The sequence below is a fragment of the Seriola dumerili genome, unplaced genomic scaffold (assembly GCF_002260705.1).
Source record: "Seriola dumerili isolate Sdu_G_001 unplaced genomic scaffold, Sdu_1.0 BDQW01000105.1, whole genome shotgun sequence".
Taxonomy (NCBI): domain Eukaryota; kingdom Metazoa; phylum Chordata; class Actinopteri; order Carangiformes; family Carangidae; genus Seriola; species Seriola dumerili.
In genome coordinates this window covers 2,252,276-2,270,054 of record NW_019174360.1, presented here as the reverse complement: position 1 = coordinate 2,270,054, position 17,779 = coordinate 2,252,276, and the positions used below count along the sequence as shown (strand labels likewise).

General features: G+C 39.9%; 1 protein-coding gene across 2 annotated transcripts; it reads left to right on the top strand.

Moving 5' to 3' along the window:
- Nucleotides 1–12,625: 12,625 nt before the first annotated feature.
- LOC111222740 (homeobox protein engrailed-1-B-like) lies at nucleotides 12,626–17,321 on the top strand. Of its 2 annotated transcripts, none has more exons than XM_022746572.1 (2): nucleotides 12,626–13,449; nucleotides 16,611–17,321. In XM_022746572.1, the coding sequence occupies exons 1-2, from the start codon at nucleotides 12,909–12,911 to the stop codon at nucleotides 16,928–16,930; spliced, it is 861 nt and encodes a 286-aa protein (XP_022602293.1). In that variant the 5' UTR covers nucleotides 12,626–12,908; the 3' UTR covers nucleotides 16,931–17,321. The 2 variants fall into 2 exon arrangements, with proteins under 2 accessions (XP_022602293.1, XP_022602292.1); XM_022746571.1 differs by having other exon boundaries at nucleotides 16,599–17,321.
- Nucleotides 17,322–17,779: the final 458 nt, after the last annotated feature.

Genomic DNA, 17,779 nt, shown 5'->3' with positions numbered 1-17,779 from the left:
CACTGTGCCAGGTTCTGGTGTGACCTGAGCGTTACCGTGGTAACTAAAATACTGACACGTCCAAGTCATGTGATATCACATGTTTGAAAAGCCCAGTCTCTGAGATTATTTCTTAACACATCATCAGTATTAATTCTAAAATGAGAGCAACACCCCCCCCCCAACCCATGATTCCACTGGCATGCACCTTAACTGGATGAGCTGCACCTGTTATAGAACATATGACTGATTGATCGATCGATTGAGGTGATTGGAAAGTGCCAAAGCTGACAGACGTCACAGTCTAAATGCATTAAGATACTTTGATTGCTGTAGCGAGCAGAATCGTGGTGCTTTCAGCAGTATTTAGTGTTTCACGGTAGCAAATGGAACTTGCAAATGGATGTCTTAATTACTAATTATTAATACTGAATCTGTTATATTTTGTTCTCATATATGCCAATAAATATCGTTTGACAAAAAAGTTTGCATTGTGTGAAAATCTCTTGCACACACCACTTCATCGGGGATGTAGCTGTAGAAAGTACACGTTCGTGGCCTTGAAATCTGTCTGCACATATTTTGTTCCACATTTGCCTGAGAACGGCTTCCTGTCTGAATGCGTTGCGTTTCGTTGTAGCCTACGAGCCCGCCTCTCTGCAGTGTGTCCTACAGGTTCCAGGTGTCTCCCTGAATGTCCTTTGCTCCACTGTAGCTCGCAGCCATTTTTTTTTTTTGGTCAGTGAGCCTTGGACGCCATTGTGCTCTCCAGTCAGATGGGGCTGTTTTTTGTACTGCAAACCACTATAGCTGCATCTTTAAAAAATAACAGTCCTCACATTTTATTGTATTAATAACAAATGATAATAAAAAAAAATAAGCAGATTAATTAATAATGAAAATTAGCAATATTAGCAGGCCTAATGCTAAGTTACTACATATGTAACTTTTATAAAAGGCGCATTTTTGATGCATCTTTCTGCTACAGCTTTTATTTTTGAAAGACAGCGAGATTTGTCAGTAGCTATAGAGACCAACGAAAGTCTTCAGATGGCTACTTGTATATCATGTATGGTGACAAAACATAAATAACAACCCTAACAACTCTCAAAGTCGTCGTCTTAGATATTCTTAGATATAAAAGTGGGTGGAAGCTCGAGGCTGTCGGCATCTGTGTTTCACGTCTGATTGACTTGTACTGAGATTTGCAAATGCTGTACGAGACTCAAATATTGCTGTAAGCCTTCATTAACATGATGGTTGTTTTGTGTGTGTTTGATTTCTTTTTTTTTTCCTTTCCCATCCCCTCAGGAACACACGAAAACAGCTGTTTACACACCACTGCTGTCAATTTAAATGGAAATCATGGAAAACAAATATTAGCATGTCTGCTTAGATAAACCTCTATTAAGACTCTGGCTGATTCTCCTGCCCTCTACGAACTGACTTTGTCCCCCTCAGAGGGGACTGTGTTGTTATTTAGCTGCTCAAGGACAAAATAACAACAACAGGGAGACAGTTGTCGTTTGTGTGTATGTATAGAAAACACTATAGAAAAAAGGTACGATTTGTGTATAAAGACAATGTGTGTTGGTTTCACATCTCAGGCTTCATACAGTACAGGCTGCCCTTCCTTATTGGTGAAAGTTGCTGGGGCTGAAAGGAACGCCTGCAGACGAGACTCAGGGCTAAAAACAAAGAAAAGGTTGTGCCAATTTAGTTTTTTTTAAAGCAATATTTCTATTTATGGTTACTATTTTTCTAAAAAGACACAAGAACTGAACAGTTTTCACATATAAAGATGAACTGAAAATTAAAACTACATATGTTTTTAACAGAATATCATATCACAGAGTGATTTTTAATGAACAGTACTATGTCGGGCATATGTCGGGTAAACTGTCTCCTTTTTAACATGACAAAAAAGATGGAGAAGTTTACAATGATGATGACATTCTGCAAAGATTATTTAAGTATTTGGAATTATTATCCTATAACCAGGCTTGATTCACTGGCTGCTGGAGATGATCATTGTTCAGGGAGGTATAGAAATGTGAACTGGAGTGATGATGTCACCAGCGGAGGCCTTTTAAACTGTTTAAAGATCAAAGCGTGATGGCCTTGTAAAGGCTCTCAGCCCCATCTGCAGACACATTTAGGATGAAAAGTGGAGCTGCTGACACCAACTGAGACATCAGCAGCAGTATGTGTCACTGGCTGCCAGACGGATGCTCACACACACACACACACACACACACACACACACTCACATATATAACAACACGATAGATGATCAGGCTGCTCTATCCCCCTAGTCTGGCTGACAGTGAGGGATTGCTGAGTGACAGGCGGAGTAGTGAAATTCTCTGATGGATGAGATAAGTGGGACAAGGCCTCTCTCTCATACACACACACACACACACGCACACACACGCGCACACACGCACACACACTTTGTGTTCAGGGGAATTTAGCTTGACAGGCAGCTGAGCAACAGGCATCGTATTGGAGTAATGATAGCATGTGTCGCCAGGCACTTTGCTGCTGAGCATTGCCAGGTTTTCTGTGTGTGTGTGTGTGTGTGTTTGTAATTGCATGTGTGTGTGTGTAATTTACCACCTTCATTAACTATGATTTTTTAATTAAATCCTTTAAGTCTAATCTAATGATAGAGAGTTTACGATGCCAAAACACAGACGCGCCTGTTGTCCAAACACGTGTCTCCAGCAGCTAAAAACAGTCCTCCTCAGTTGAAGCTGTACGTGTCTGATTGCCGACTCGCCATGAAAAATTGCAGACGACAAAGCGCCCTGCACAGGCAGCCAATCATCGGGACATTTTTAAAACCTCTCCTCATTCTTTCACTTCACCGATTTTTTTTTTTTTTTTTGTTTCTCCAGCAATGATTGATCCACGTTCATGCAAATGCCAGCGTGGCATGAGAAAAATATAAAGAGGGACAGCTGAAGGGACCCGCAGAGAGGATGAGAGCTCAGTTTCACTTTAACTGACACCTAAAGAAAAAAAAAAACCCTGCTCATCTTCTGCTTTTGTTTGTTGTCTTATTCAGGCCGGTGCCCTCACACTCCACACAGCTGGGGGAGAGGAGCATCCTGAATTAATGGCAGTCTGACTTTTCTGAGAGAGCAGAGAAAGGTCTTTTATTCTCCTCACCCTGGATTTATGTTTTATTTAAAATTCAACATTAAAAAAAACCCCAAAAAAACAGTGCTTTAGCACACGCCTTGTGCTCATGAAGGTGCATTTTGCCACATGCCGAGGACAACAGTGTTGGAGTGTGGTTGTCGGGGCAACCAGTCGAGACTCCAGGAAGTCGCTGCACCCTGCACAGAAATAGTTCCAGCACATAATCCCCCATGATAACCACAACATGATGTAAACAACTGAAACAGAATGTGTCAATTAATGAGCTTTAGACAAGCTGGTGGGTGATTTTAATATTGGACGGAACCAGGCTAGCTGTTTTCCCCCTTTGTCTCCAGTCTTTATGCTAAGCTAACGTAATCGAAATTGGTGCATTATTAGGATTATCAGTTGGATTGAGCTTCAGTGAAACCCAAAGGTCAGCCTCCCTCCCCACCTCACCTTAACTTAATCAAGTTAAATGATTAAAAATACATTTGAAAGAAGGTCACCTCATATAAAGTATTTTGCATAATATGTCAATGTATATTAATTATTAATTATGACTTGATGTGGAATGTAAGTAAGTACTACAGCACTTAAGCACAGTTTTGAGAAACTATTACTTATAATACTTCTACTTAGTCTCCTTATACTGTAAAAAGGAAAATATTTATATATGTATTTTTACTCCACATTTATTTCACACCTACATTTACTAGTTAGTTTGCAGATTTACTTATGAAACTAGTGATTAGTCTATAAAACATTATTCATTGTTACAGAACAGACAACCCAACAATTATAGAGTAATAAGAATTAGCTCGGACTCCTGCAGCTCCGACATTAAAATGCTTCTTACGTCTTAATGCACCAGCAGTAATAATCCATTAATGTAATATAATACAACACTGGGGAAAGGCTGTTCTGCATAATTGGAAATTGTGGTATTACTGCTTTTACTAAAGTATCTGAATATTTATTTCCAGCATTTTCTAAATTCATAGACACTATGGATCATTTATGGAAAATATGTGTATGGAAAATTACAGTAATATGTTTTGAAAGAGGGTGGTTTGATGAGTATGAAAGTGAGGTCAGCAACTCCATGTGAGCCAGCGCTCACATCACCCCTGTAAAACCACAATATCATGTTGTACACAACAAACACAAAAATCGAGACTGAGACTGAGACTGAGACGCTCTCAGATTTTGCCTGAGTGGGATGCACTCTCAGTATTACGATTCATATGTTAGATAATGATTCAGGCAAATGCTGACTCACTTCATCTGTCAGACTGCGCTTTGAAAACTACATCTCCTCTGCGGTTTAATCGGCCAAACAAGGGGAAGGAGAAGGGAAACGGAGAGAAGAGGCTGGAGGAAAAGGAAACGGAAAAACTGAGTGAACATCTTTTTTTCTCATGGAGGTAAATCAAGGAAAAGCATAAAGGCAAACGCAGCCAAGTAAGGGTCTAAACTCAGGGTGAAGCTCATTTGTCAGTAGCCTTATTATTAGTATTTCTAACCTCTTTTCATCATCAGTCACCTGCTGCATTTACATGTAGGAAATCAGACCGAATTTATCCAGTTTCTATAGTGTCGCAACTTATTATTGTCATTAAAACACACAAATGGATGGAAACACTGAAGGCTGCAGCAGCAGGTAGTAAACTGCCATTCGCTGATTTAAAACTGCTGTTTGAATCACTTTAACATCATTGTGAGAGCTGTTCTGGGAAGGCAACACTTTTAATAATATCGTCATTTTCTCTGCAAATAACATAAAATGTTTAAAATAGCCAATAGTTTAATATCAATATTTGTGGTTTTCTTTGTCTTCTTGCATTTCAAAGCCCAAACAATTAAGCAGCTAATCAAGAAAACAGTCAGCCGACTAATTTATAATTAAAGCAATCATCAGTTGCAGCCCTGATGTGCCTGTCACAGCCTGCCTCTTTAAGTAATATGTGTAATATGGTGGTTTAAGGCTGTAAAAACAAACTTTGTGTTCTTTATTTGTGAGTGCCTGGAAGTTACGAAGATAACTATCACTGCAATGTGTTGTCATACTAATGAAGTTACCATTTAATGTATTTGAAACCTACTGAAACTTGAATCGATTATGTAACTCTTCTGTTCGCACTAACGAGCTGTGGGGTCGTTTTTTGAGAGGACAACCTCCTTCAAATTAAACATCCAGGCAAGAGAGCGCCATCAATCTTCACGTCTACCTCTAAGCATTAGAGCAAATAAATTTCTCAAAATGTCAAACTGTTCCTTTCAGTCTGACCCTCTTCCTCTACACGCCTTATCCAAAATTAAACTTGATCCTAATCCTAAATAAACTAAATTTGACCTTTCCTGAAATTTAATCCTCAATTACACTTTTAAATCTTAGATCCAAGCTCTGCTAGCAACGTCAAAGGCAATTATGTTTCTATCTTTGTCAGGACCTTTGATCCTGATCCGCACAAACGTAAGAACCCACACATCACGCACACAGATGATTGGCAGGTGGGCAGGAAGATGGCATAATGTCAGAAACACGTCTCTGTCCCCTTCTCAGAGACGGGCCATAATGAGAGGCTATAGAAGACTATGTAGAGATCAATCTCACACACGCAAACACACACACACACACTTTATCCCTTATCTCGTCAGCCATCATCAACCTCTCCCTGGCGACTGCCTTCTCTTCCTTCCACTTTCTGTCGCCCACTCATATTGTCATTATTTATGTCCTGTCTCCTCCCTCAGCTCGTCTCTACACGCAGGAGCCGCCATCCACCGACTACCTGTTTAAATCTCTTTGTTGTCTTTCCTCATTTTGTGCTAAAATTCAGTGTATTATAAGATCACAGGCACTAATGTGCCTTTGGTGATCTCTTAACTTATTCTCCAGGGCAAAATCTTAGTGCAAAGCTAAGATTTATTTCTGCTTTATTTCCCCTGGATTACCCGAACTGTGCAAAATGGCCGTCATCTGTCAGCCTTCAAATCCGATAACGACTTATCTGAGATATCATTAATTTATCACCGTGTCTCTTAGGAAGATTTTGGAATCCCACGTCATGCAAACTGTCATTTCTGAATATAGAGGAGTAAAGGTTAAAGAAATAAGTCATTGGAGCAGGTGGCTCTTATTGTAACAAAGCCAATGAGGACTATATCTTTCATCTCTGCTCTGCCTGATGACAGTGACAGGCCGAGGATGCCAGATGAGAGAGACGTTCCTCCGAGAGTCGACCGAAAGGTTAGAGTGGCCCCAGGCAGCATGGCTGATGAGGACACACACACACACACACACACACACACACACACACACACACACACACACTGAGACCCCGTCAGTCAGGCGTACATACAGTGCTGCATACACAGCAAGATGTGGTTGATGTGTGTCATCACGCAGGCTGCTTAAAGAGTGAAATAAAAAACACTGATGGTGCTAATTAAGACGGAATTTTAAAATGGGAAAAAATATAGAATAAGAATCCACATGAGAGGAGACGCTGGCTGATGGCAAATCAAAACAAAAAAAATCAAAACAAATCTCTCATCTGTCCTCAGGCTACAATCATGCAAGCAGCTTTCTGAGGCTGTATTTAGACAAAGTGCTGCTTTGAGCTAAATACTAACGTCTGCATGTGATGTTTAGCAGGTGTAACGTTTTGGGGATGTCATTAGTTTTGCAGGTGTTTGGCATAAAACACAAAGTTCCTGAGGAGGAGAACATGATCATCCGAACCAAATTTCATCCAACATCAACCCATCCTATAGCTGTTGAGATATTACAGTCCTGACCAAAGTGGTGGAACAACTGACCAACATACAATAAGACTAAAGGGACAACATAGATAGAAGCTGCAATCACTCTCCAGACTTAAACATCTCAGCCACCGTACCTTCACTACGTCTTCTTCTGTGGTTTTCCTAACAGTTACAGTCACAACAGATGAAGAGAGAAACACAGACACAGGTAGCTAGAGACGTCTGGTTCCTGCTTCATGGTGCAGGTATATTGAACTAGCTTGCTATACTCGACTTAATACGACATCCTGTTGACATTGTTTGTCAATAGGATGTTTGACATTTGCTAATCACACTGACATTGCTGTATAGAGCCAAAAGATTCTATATACATTCCTACTAGCGACACGGTGCAGGAGGGTAGGTGGGTAATTTTGTCAACAAGCTGAGCAAAGTGTCTGCATCGATTTCATTTGCCAGTTACTAGATGGGGCCCATTTATCATCAGCTTAAGCTTTCACAAACTTTTCAGCAAGACGTAATAAGACTGAGGAGCAATTTGTCCCCCACTTCTCATTAGAACTCTAAAGAGATCCTCTGCAGCTTAATTATTTATCTGCATTAATATCCCTTCAATTATTGATGATAGGTGAGTGTGTGTGCATGTGTGTGAGGGCCAAAGATCAACCCTCCTTTACCTCAGCCTCCCTCCTGATTAATAGATGAGGGAGAGGAGCCCTTCATGTATTATTACTGGGGAGAGCCTGGACCTTGGAAAGAGAGACAGACGGAGAGAAAGAAAGAGAGAGAGAGAGAGAGAGGGAAACTCAGTGAATAATAATCATCCTTTAGTATGCAAACATGTCCTCTGTACATTGCTGGCATTTCAATATTAGAAGGGGCTCGTGTGGCAGACGGTGATGGGGACCGAAATTGTTAATTCATCCCTGTTTGTGACATCTCTTTAAGATTTGTCTCGCACCACCACAGAGCCACTGAAATGTGACACTTGTGGAAAAAGTGGAAAACAGTGGATTCATTCACCGGTTTGAGGCTGGTGACAATCGGGCGTTTGCATTAATAGTTTTTATCATCAAATCAGATTTTAAAATCAGCAAATGACCATGAACATAATGTAACTGTATGCTTTTGTCTTGATGTTTGGGAACTGGTTTTACAGCCTCACTGCTGCAGTTTGTGTCTCAGACAAGTTGAGATATTTTACAACTGACATTTTTAAAACTAACATAACTTTTTTTATTTCTTTTTAAATAAAGCCTTTGTATTTGCTTTTATTGGCTTTGATGGCTTTTATGAGGGAAGAGATATATTCTAAAAGAGCAAGTGTGGACGGAGCCCATCCATCTTGTTTACATGCCACTAATCTTCACTGATAAATGCTCCTGTTTTGTTTTTTGTAACCCTTGTTTTTGTCTCTCCCTTATTGTTTTCTTCCGCTGTTTTACTCTGACATCTAGTGGACACGCAGAGTACTGCAAGGATGCATTTATTGACTTATTGAAAAGAGCTGGTACCATGGAAACCTTAAACAGGTACGGTATATAAAAATCCTGATGTGTAGTTGTACAATTGTTTTTGAAAAGAAACAGTGTAATCATCACAAAATGAATATTATGAAAAATCAATTTATATGTATATGCTGTAGGTAAAACATCAAATGAATATTATTCTAAGATATGTTGTCTTTGAATTACAAGAATATTCTTCCTGGGTCAGTCCCATATAAATATATGTACTCATATAATGAAATAGGCTGCCTGGATATATTTTCAGTAAAAAGTCTTCCTATCTTAATGTACAGTAGGAGAAATTAGATTTTGTGTTGACCTTGTATTTCTTTTCTTTCTTGTTTAGAGTCAAATTACTCAGATCCAAAGGAGCAAAACCACAAAGTAGAAATTGTAGGTAAATGTCCTTCATTGAAAATGTCACTTAAGTAGCTGTAATTAGCAAAAAGTAGTTTAATCTATAGTTGTCAAATAAATGTAATAAATAGCACAATATCTGCCTCTGAATTATATTGGAGTAGAAGGATAAAGAGGCGTTAAGTTAAAGTTTAGTGAGTTATTTTCCACCAATGTAGAAGAGTATTTCTTTTATATGCAGGCAGTTATTCTTCTGGGGAAAATCACTTTGATGTGGAGACTTTTAAATGTTTTGAATTAAGAGAGCATATATTAGCATATAAAGCAGGCTGCTTGGTTTGTTCAAAGTTATGCCGCTTGCCATGTGAAGCGTCTGAAGCGACAAGCAAACACCACTTACACATCTGAGCCACTAGATGTCGCCAGAGTTACATAGTTGGTTTTAACTCGGAGGTTTCCAGATGTGGATGCTTGAGCCCAAAGGTTCCCACACTGTTTCATGCCAAGAATCTCCTAGATACACTTTCAGCATCTCATTTAATTACAGTTTTGTGTGAGGTGAGTGTTAAACTTCTGCCCTATAAAGTTATTACATCGGCTGCTTGTGTAAGCTTTAACTGAACACACTCTTATTAAATCACACTGATCTTTACTTTGTTGGGAGCACATTAAAAGTCATTAACACAGAACCTTTGCACAGCGTCCTATAAGATGTTGAACTACAGACAGGATGTGATCAGACCCACTTTGCTCTTTAACCTGAATGAGCATGAATTTATGCAGAAACCTGGGTAGATGGAGAGAATAACACAATGTCACAGACTATTTCTCATCTGCCTTCACTAGGTTAAAAGCTCAGGCATGCAGCTGCAGCACTTGGAGACAGAGTCCAGCAAAAGCTTCACAACTTTCCTGAATGTGAAGAATATATTTAAAAAAAATAAAATCAAATAAAATCAAAAAATCAAAACATAAATAAATAAATAAAGATGAAAAACTTTCTCCTTCACAACACAGAGAGGTATTTTTTTATTTTCAAGCCAGGAGTGGATATGAGCCAATGACTGAATTAGATTTAGTGGCCATGAAAGAAGTTGCAGAGCTTAATTGTCATTTTTGATAAATGCATTTTTATTATAAATGCAGCCTTTCGGGGTGTGGGGGGGGAGAGAAAAATCAACTTTGATCATTTGTGCACTCGTATTTGAGGAGAAAAAATTTAAAAATATTTTCTATAACAGTGTCTGGATATGATGAAGCGGCAGCTGTTTGTATTTTAATATATTTATAAATTAAAAATAGACTGAACTATTTTGGTAATTCTGATTCAAACAATGAACTTCTTTGTTGTTTCGTCCTTTTGTAAATTCCTGAACTTATTCCTTGAGTATTTTTTCACAGTAAAGCTCATGCGGCCCGTTTTTAAATCTATACATCACGTCTTCTCATTTCCACCACTGGTACAGGCTTTTATAAGGAGTATAAGCCAAATGTGTTTTATTATATTATTACATATTATATTATCTTATTTATAACTGAAGACTCAACTATTTTATTCCTTAGTGAAGAAATAGTAACTTTAAATGTAGGCTATTTGTTTAGAAATATCAAACACACTCTTTAAGTATTTATAGCCATAGGAAAAACAATAATAGGCTACAGGGAGGTAATTAAATTCACCCCCAGAGATAATTGGAAGCAAACAGTTTGCATGGTGTTACAATGTTGGCTGCTTTGAACAGGGCCTCAAACAGGCTTCAGCTTATTTTTGAAGCCTGTAATTTGGACTCTATAGAAAACAAACCAGAATGAGGCAAAGAACAAGAACAACATCTGAGACGGACGAAAGATAAGGACAATAAAAAGGAGGCAAATGTAGAGTACAGATTAACGCTTGTACAGCTATTTTGCCTTCCTTTGGTGTGTTTCATTTAATCCCACAAACAGGAAGTAAAACAATCTACTATGTGGCCTTAAAATAAAGGTGGAAACAAAGACTTTTTTCTGTATTGTAGAAGCAGTGCAGTTACACACACACACACACACACACACACACACACACACACACACACACACTCACGCTGTCATGGCTTTACTCTCAGACAGAACATCAGCTTTTCAACAAGAAGCTCATCATGACTCTGTGTGTGTGTGTGCATGTGTGTGTGCGTGCGTTTGTGTATGTGTGTGTGTGTGTGTGTGTGTGTGTGTGTGTGTGTGTGTGTGTGTGTGTGTGTGTGTCCCTGCCGCTGAAGCACCTCCACTATATAGGCTACTCAATAAAAACGGGTCTGCGATCCGTCAGTGCATTTATCATCCTATTACGGCGACAAATCCGGCTCCCAATACATGAAAGGTAAAATGAATTACCAACGTTAAGCCGTCAATAAAGTCATTTCTGTAAATGGTGTCTCCGAGGGCCCCCGCTATTATTCAACAAGCTTTATCAGCACCTTGGAAATTACGTGGCTTGTAGCGCGGCCTCTGCTTCACTTTGATTAAGGGCCCTGTCAGGGACCGGTGACAGCGCTTTTGACTCGGGTTTTATTCAGCAAGCTGCCCGTGATGAACACCGGGCTGATCGGGCGGAATGAAGACTAATTAAAAGCTATAAATTATCTTTTGCAGCTCCTCTCAAGGAGCCTCTCTTTGCAGCGCCAGATAAGAGCGGACTGAGTGCTCATTTACCCACAATGGCTCTGCGGCTAAACAGCATATTGATACTGTCCTAATTGGAATTTAATTAAGTAGCCATGACTTCCCCACTCCGGCCTGTGGGATAAAGATTTCACTGCGCCGGTGTTAACATCAACACGTCCACACTTTTCATGCTGTCGCTATTATTATTATGACTATTAATGTTATTATTTCAAATCGCCAATTAGAGCCTGAGGGCAATTTTAATCTTATTCTGGGGATTTTTTACAAAACCGCTATTTATTATCGGGACTCACTCCAGCTCTCTAGGCCTCATTGTGTCTGTAAACTTCATGTTTTACACTTCTATTTTTCATATTAGCGGATACGAATGCGATGTACTATTTTTTTTTTTTTTGTCCTGCTGCCAAAAGCTGGGTTGTCCAAAATGTGGATGTTTAAATTATACATTTGACCTAAATGCTTCACACAGGAGGAGGGGAGAGACAAAATGCCAGTGAAAATATGAAAAAGTGAAAAGAAAATGTGAAAATGTGAAGACTTTTTATCTTTGAGAATTAGGGCGCAAGTTTTATGCTAATTAATAGGTACATTTTGAGCTAATTAATTATCCAGTAGGTGTTAGCCAGATAAAAATATAAAAGCGTCATTGAGAAAGAGTTTTATATTATGCACAGGAGGTAAAACACATGCCCAACAATGAGCCTATAGGTTTAAATTAGCTTAGAATTAAATTTAAATTCTCAAAAAAAGTCATTTTAATGATGTTATTTTCTTATAAATGAATCCCCATTCGGGTCAAAGCGTTTTCACAAGTAAACAATAATATTTAAAAGCTCAAATGTGATTAAAGAACGTGTATTAAAATGAAAAAACATACTTAGTGTCGTTCTGACGGACATTCATAATGGAGGCTGCCCCGCTGTTGTTTTTGTTTTGCTGTGTGTACATGTGTATGCACGTGCCTCGCAGAAAAATCGATCGAACTGCGCGCGGGCTACGAGTGCGCGTGCTCGCCGGCGCCGCATCTCGAGCCGCGATTGGCCGTCGTCAACTGTGACAGGGACGATCGCCGCGTCCGATTGGTCCGCAGCACGTGTGTACGCGCACACGTGCTTCCGGCTGGGTGTAAAGGGAGGGGGAAAGAAAAACACACACACACACACACACACACACACTCACGGCGGGGAGATAACGGTTTTAGGAGAGTTTAGGAAGAGCGGATACACAGATATTATGCTGCACCGGAGAGAGGCAGGGACACTGGTTATAACGTGGAGCTGCGCGCTATGCCCGGTCTCGGACGGCTATTAGGAGACGACATGTCGCCGCAGTAGGTGATATTATAAATGAGCACAGGTATTTATTCTAGCGAAGAGACTTGTTTTTACATGCTGTCTGTCTAAATTGGATACCGAAGGGGGCGGGAGAGCGAGCAACAAGTGGAGTTTGGCGTGGAGAGGCCGAAATTTCTCACCGCCACCAGCTATGGAAGAGCAGAAGGAGCCCACCAGCGGCCGGGACTCGACCGAGGAGGAGAGCATGTCTCTGTCGCCAAACCTCCCATCCCCTCCCATGATTTTACCGCACCAGGCCGCGCAGCAGGCCCACAGAACCACGAACTTTTTCATAGACAACATCCTCCGGCCGGACTTCGGCTGCAGAAAGGAGCCGAGCTACCGCGACCGGAGCCAGACGCCGGGCAGAGAGAACGTCAACCCGCTGGGGGCGAGGCCGCCGGCGCACACCGGCAGCCTCTGCCTGGACTCCAACTGCAGCAGCGACAGCACCTCGTCGTCGCCTTCCTCTTCCTCGTCGTCCACGTCCTCGTCGCCTTCGTCCAAGCAGAACTCGTCGAAACAAGGCGAAGCGGCGAGCAACGGGACTGGCAGATACGCAGACAGCCCCTCGTCAATAATGATTATGAGTGGCAGCAATGGAGGCTCAACGTCCACAACGAAAGAAAGCCAGCCGCTGTTGTGGCCCGCTTGGGTTTACTGTACACGGTACTCGGACCGGCCCTCATCTGGTAAGGCGCTAATAGTCCCCGAATTATCCCGCCTGGGGTGCCCGAGCGCTGGGGATCATTCCTGGGTTGACTCCTCTTGTCTTTCTCCACAGTTTAATTATTAAACTCCTTCACAGTGTCTGACACACTTGATTAAAAAAAAACAAAAAACCTTTATCAACCTCAAAGTTATTCGCTTGAGGGTGAATTTAATTTTGGCATATAGATACAGGCTATAATTTTTCTCTTATGCTTGTGACTTTAACTGAGCCAATTAAGTAAAAGCCATTTTGGAATAAAATACTAAACAGACATACCGAAATAATAATAATAAAAAAACATAATGAATATGAAAGTAGGGTGTAGGAGGGAAGGATAAGGTCATTAAACACCTGAGGTAATTAATTTCCATTACTCCTCTCTCTGTCTCTCTCTCTCTCTCTCTCTCTCTCTCTCTCTCTCTCTCTCTCTCTCTCTCTCTCTCTCTCTCTCTCTCTCTCTCTCTCTCTCTCTCTCTCTCTCTCTCTCTCTCTCACACACACACACACACATATATAAACATAACGCACTATGGGCTATAGTGTCTCATATTTGTTATAGGCCTCTGCAATATATCAGCTAAAAAATAAAAAAAAATCAGTGCAATTCAATGTGCATTTTCATCTCAACATGCTTAAATCTTCTCCCCAATAAACGTGTTATTATAGGACTCCGTGGCTTGTGCACATTTAACCGTATTTTCGTTGGCGACAACAATAAGACCTCTCTTGACCTTTTCTCTCTTTGTCGGCAAAGACAGAATATGTTAAAAAAATAAAAATAAAATATATAATTCAAGTTGATAACAATGCTACCAGCAGGCTACCGCTGTGTTTGGCTCGCATATGCTTTAAAATGAAATAACAGAAAAGAAAAACACTGTAATCGCTTAGTAGATTTAGAGTATCGCTAAAGACATATTAGAATATTAAACTATGATTCAATTGCATAAAGTTGTGTTAATATGAGATTTAAAGGCAACAACACGTCACTATCGTTAACACCGCGAATTCAGTTAGAAAAGAAGTATCATCCCAGAAATTTGTTTTAGGACTTTATTTCATTTTTCCACCTAATACACCCAAATAAATTATGCAAAATAAGACTTACTAAAAGATGCAGTTGAATTCCTTTACTTGGTTTATAAAATTATATAAAATAAAGATGGCGATGGAGTGGATTCAGAATCTCAGCCATTGTTTATTTTAAAGTGCGTATAAACCAAGGCTCATATTAGCAACCCACTAATTTTTATCCTTTGCATTTACTCAGCCCAAATTCTGTTGACTTTTAACCTGAATGATTTTGTTGGCTCATCTGATAGGGATGATGCATTCAGTGTTTTGTGTGGGTTAGGATAATGCAGGAGCTGGTAATATACAGCAGCTGCAGGAGGACATACAGTGCTCTTTATAAGGGATAATTATAATAACACAGAAGTCCTAATCTGAGGCTGTGTTGTGGATATAAATGTATAGACAGTATTAAACTGAATTCTGAAAACGTACAGATTCATGTTGTCTGAGAACATGTTGTTGTGTTTATAGCAGTTGAGTGTCTTCCTCCTACACTTCATCATTGTTTTTAATGGGTTTGTAGTTTCCACGGTCATAATGTTAATTCTTTCTGCTTCTCTTAGCCTTCAGGGCTCATATTTTAGCTTTATTACTATTCTTTCCAGTCCCTCTTTAATTATGTGGTATAAGTGTTGGCTCAAATTGTCATCTTATGTCACTCGAGTCTGGCTGCAAAATGGATTTAGTGTGTCCTTAAAGCGCTGCTTTCATTGGCCTGAATGCAGTGTTATGACAGTGTGTGCTCAAATACAAATTCTACGCTTTGCTGTGTGACCAAGCTACCATCACATTTTTGCTACTTGAGCTTTATTTGATGCATGCGCCCTGGCCAGATTTGTGCACTACAGCCATGTTTGTATGATTAAGAAATCATAGTCCTGGATGGATTCCATTAATTGTATCACAGGATATGGGGGCTTTTTGCAGGGCGAACTGTGATGATGTGGACCTGAGAAGTCTGCAGTGGGACTCTTGTCAAAAGCAACTTATTTCATTTGAGCCGTGGCAGCGGGTTGCTGCTTGTTTTGGCGCCATAACAAGTCAGATGTCATGGGCCTGTATTAAACTTTACACAAAGGCCTGCCTGGAACTAATGACTCCAAAAACCTCCAAACCTGTTTATGTCAACTAAACACTATGAGAACAGCGGGATGGGCCGACTTCAGATCCTAAGGTTTACAATCACCCATAGGTTTTATTTTTAAAATATGTATTTATATATATATCCATCATCTTCAGCAGTGTTTTCAGCAATTTTCATATTGTGACAGCTACAACAAATATTTGGCCTGCTATTTATTTGTGTATTTCTCCAGTGTTGGACGGGCTGGATCTGCTTCCTTCCTACTACCTCTTCTTCTGATTCATAGTTATATTTTACATTCAAGACAAGTCATGAACACACTACCTGTGATCTCAGCAGGTCCACTGCAATTAATTATTAGTTAATATAGGTTGAATATTAAGTAATAACCATGCCTTAATGTGGGGGAGGAGAAAAATCTCAGTCAGTATATTATAACATTTTTTATCTAACACTGATTTAAAAGAAAACGCTGAATTTAAATAACTAATTCTCACGTTTCTGTTTTTTAAAAATCTCTTGTTGCTATTTACACACAACCAGTGCGTTGTAGTATTTTGTTGTGTTGTAAAAGATATTGAATGGTTGTATGTCTTCATGTTTAATGCTGATTGTAAATCCTGGTTTGGGACGAGGCCCACAGAGCAAGGTATGGCTTTCCTTCTGTGTGGCCTTATTTTTGGTGTGATTTATCCTCAGGGAGTCCATATTTAATATATCACACATTATAGTGAAGAGTGAAGGAGATAACACATAAAATAATGAAATGATATGTTTGAATATCTATCCCATCAGGGCAGTGTGGTGACCTACATTTGATCACACTGACTAGATAATGAGCCGCTATCATCACTCATCAGTGGATATGAGCAGGAGCTTTGATGGTGAATACTAGAGGAACTTCATGCGCCTCATGTGTGACATTGTGTTCGTGGTCCAGCCGTAGAATAAATATTTTATTTCCATTGTTGTTTCCACGCCAGGCCCAAGGACACGGAAACTGAAAAAGAAGAAGAACAGCAAGGAGGACAAGCGGCCCAGGACAGCGTTCACGGCCGAGCAGCTGCAGAGACTGAAAACCGAGTTCCAGGCCAACCGGTACATAACGGAGCAGCGGAGACAGTCTCTGGCCCAGGAACTCAACCTGAACGAGTCCCAAATTAAAATCTGGTTCCAGAATAAGAGGGCCAAGATTAAAAAGGCCAGCGGCTACAAGAACGGCCTGGCCCTGCAGCTCATGGCTCAAGGACTTTACAACCATTCAACGACCACCGTGCAGGAGGAAAAGGAGGACAGTGAATAAGAGGCCCGGACATTTCCCCTGCTGAGGGCCGCTGCCTGACTCTTTTGACTTTTGGAGCTAATAAAAAATAAAAAAATAAAAAAAAATGAACTGGAAGAGGGGAAAACGCTATTTAAAAACACAGATTTCTGTTATGGTAACAGTATATGGACATAATTATATAAATGAACGATCGTTATTAAAGTTTATATAGCCACACAGTTATCATGTTGTATACAGTATATTTAATTTCAGCCTCATCTCCCACCTCATCGTTTCTGTCTGTTCTCACTGTTTTTAGATTGTCGGATTGGCTCTATATAGGTTCTTGTGGTCTCCTGTCCCCCATATTTGCGCCATATTTTCCTTCAACACATCAGTCGCAGACTCAGACAAGCCAAAGATTTTAATATGTTCACATGTAGTCTGAAATAATAAAAAAAAAAGGAGAACGGTAGATTGATGGACTAAACTATTCTTTCTTTCATTTCTTTCTACTTATAATTCAGTTTAAAAGCGCTGAAAGGAGTTTTGTTGTGAGATTTTAGAGGATAAAAAAGATATACATTATTATTATTATAACTACACTACGAGTATGGCTTTAACTGGACCTCCCAACATCATTTTAAACGGCCTGTGAAGATAAAACAAGGTTGTAAAATAATTAGACTGGGGACATAAAATTCACAGCACATTTAAAGGAGCAAACCGTGATTAACAACAGGCTTTTAAATTCTTTCAGACCATATAGTTATACCTATAAGGATTATTTACTTTTATTTTAATTTGATATTTGAGAGATGTGGGGGATATACAGAAATGTAACACACACACACACCCACACAGACACACACACACACACACACACAC

Bases quoted from the DNA above. Each gene is read 5' to 3' on its own strand.
- LOC111222740 (XM_022746571.1), top strand. From the start codon at position 12,909: ATGGAAGAGCAGAAGGAGCCCACCAGCGGCCGGGACTCGACCGAGGAG. The intron at 13,450-16,598 runs GTAAGGCGCTAA...TTTCCATTGTTG, and splicing joins CTCGGACCGGCCCTCATCTG to TTTCCACGCCAGGCCCAAGG.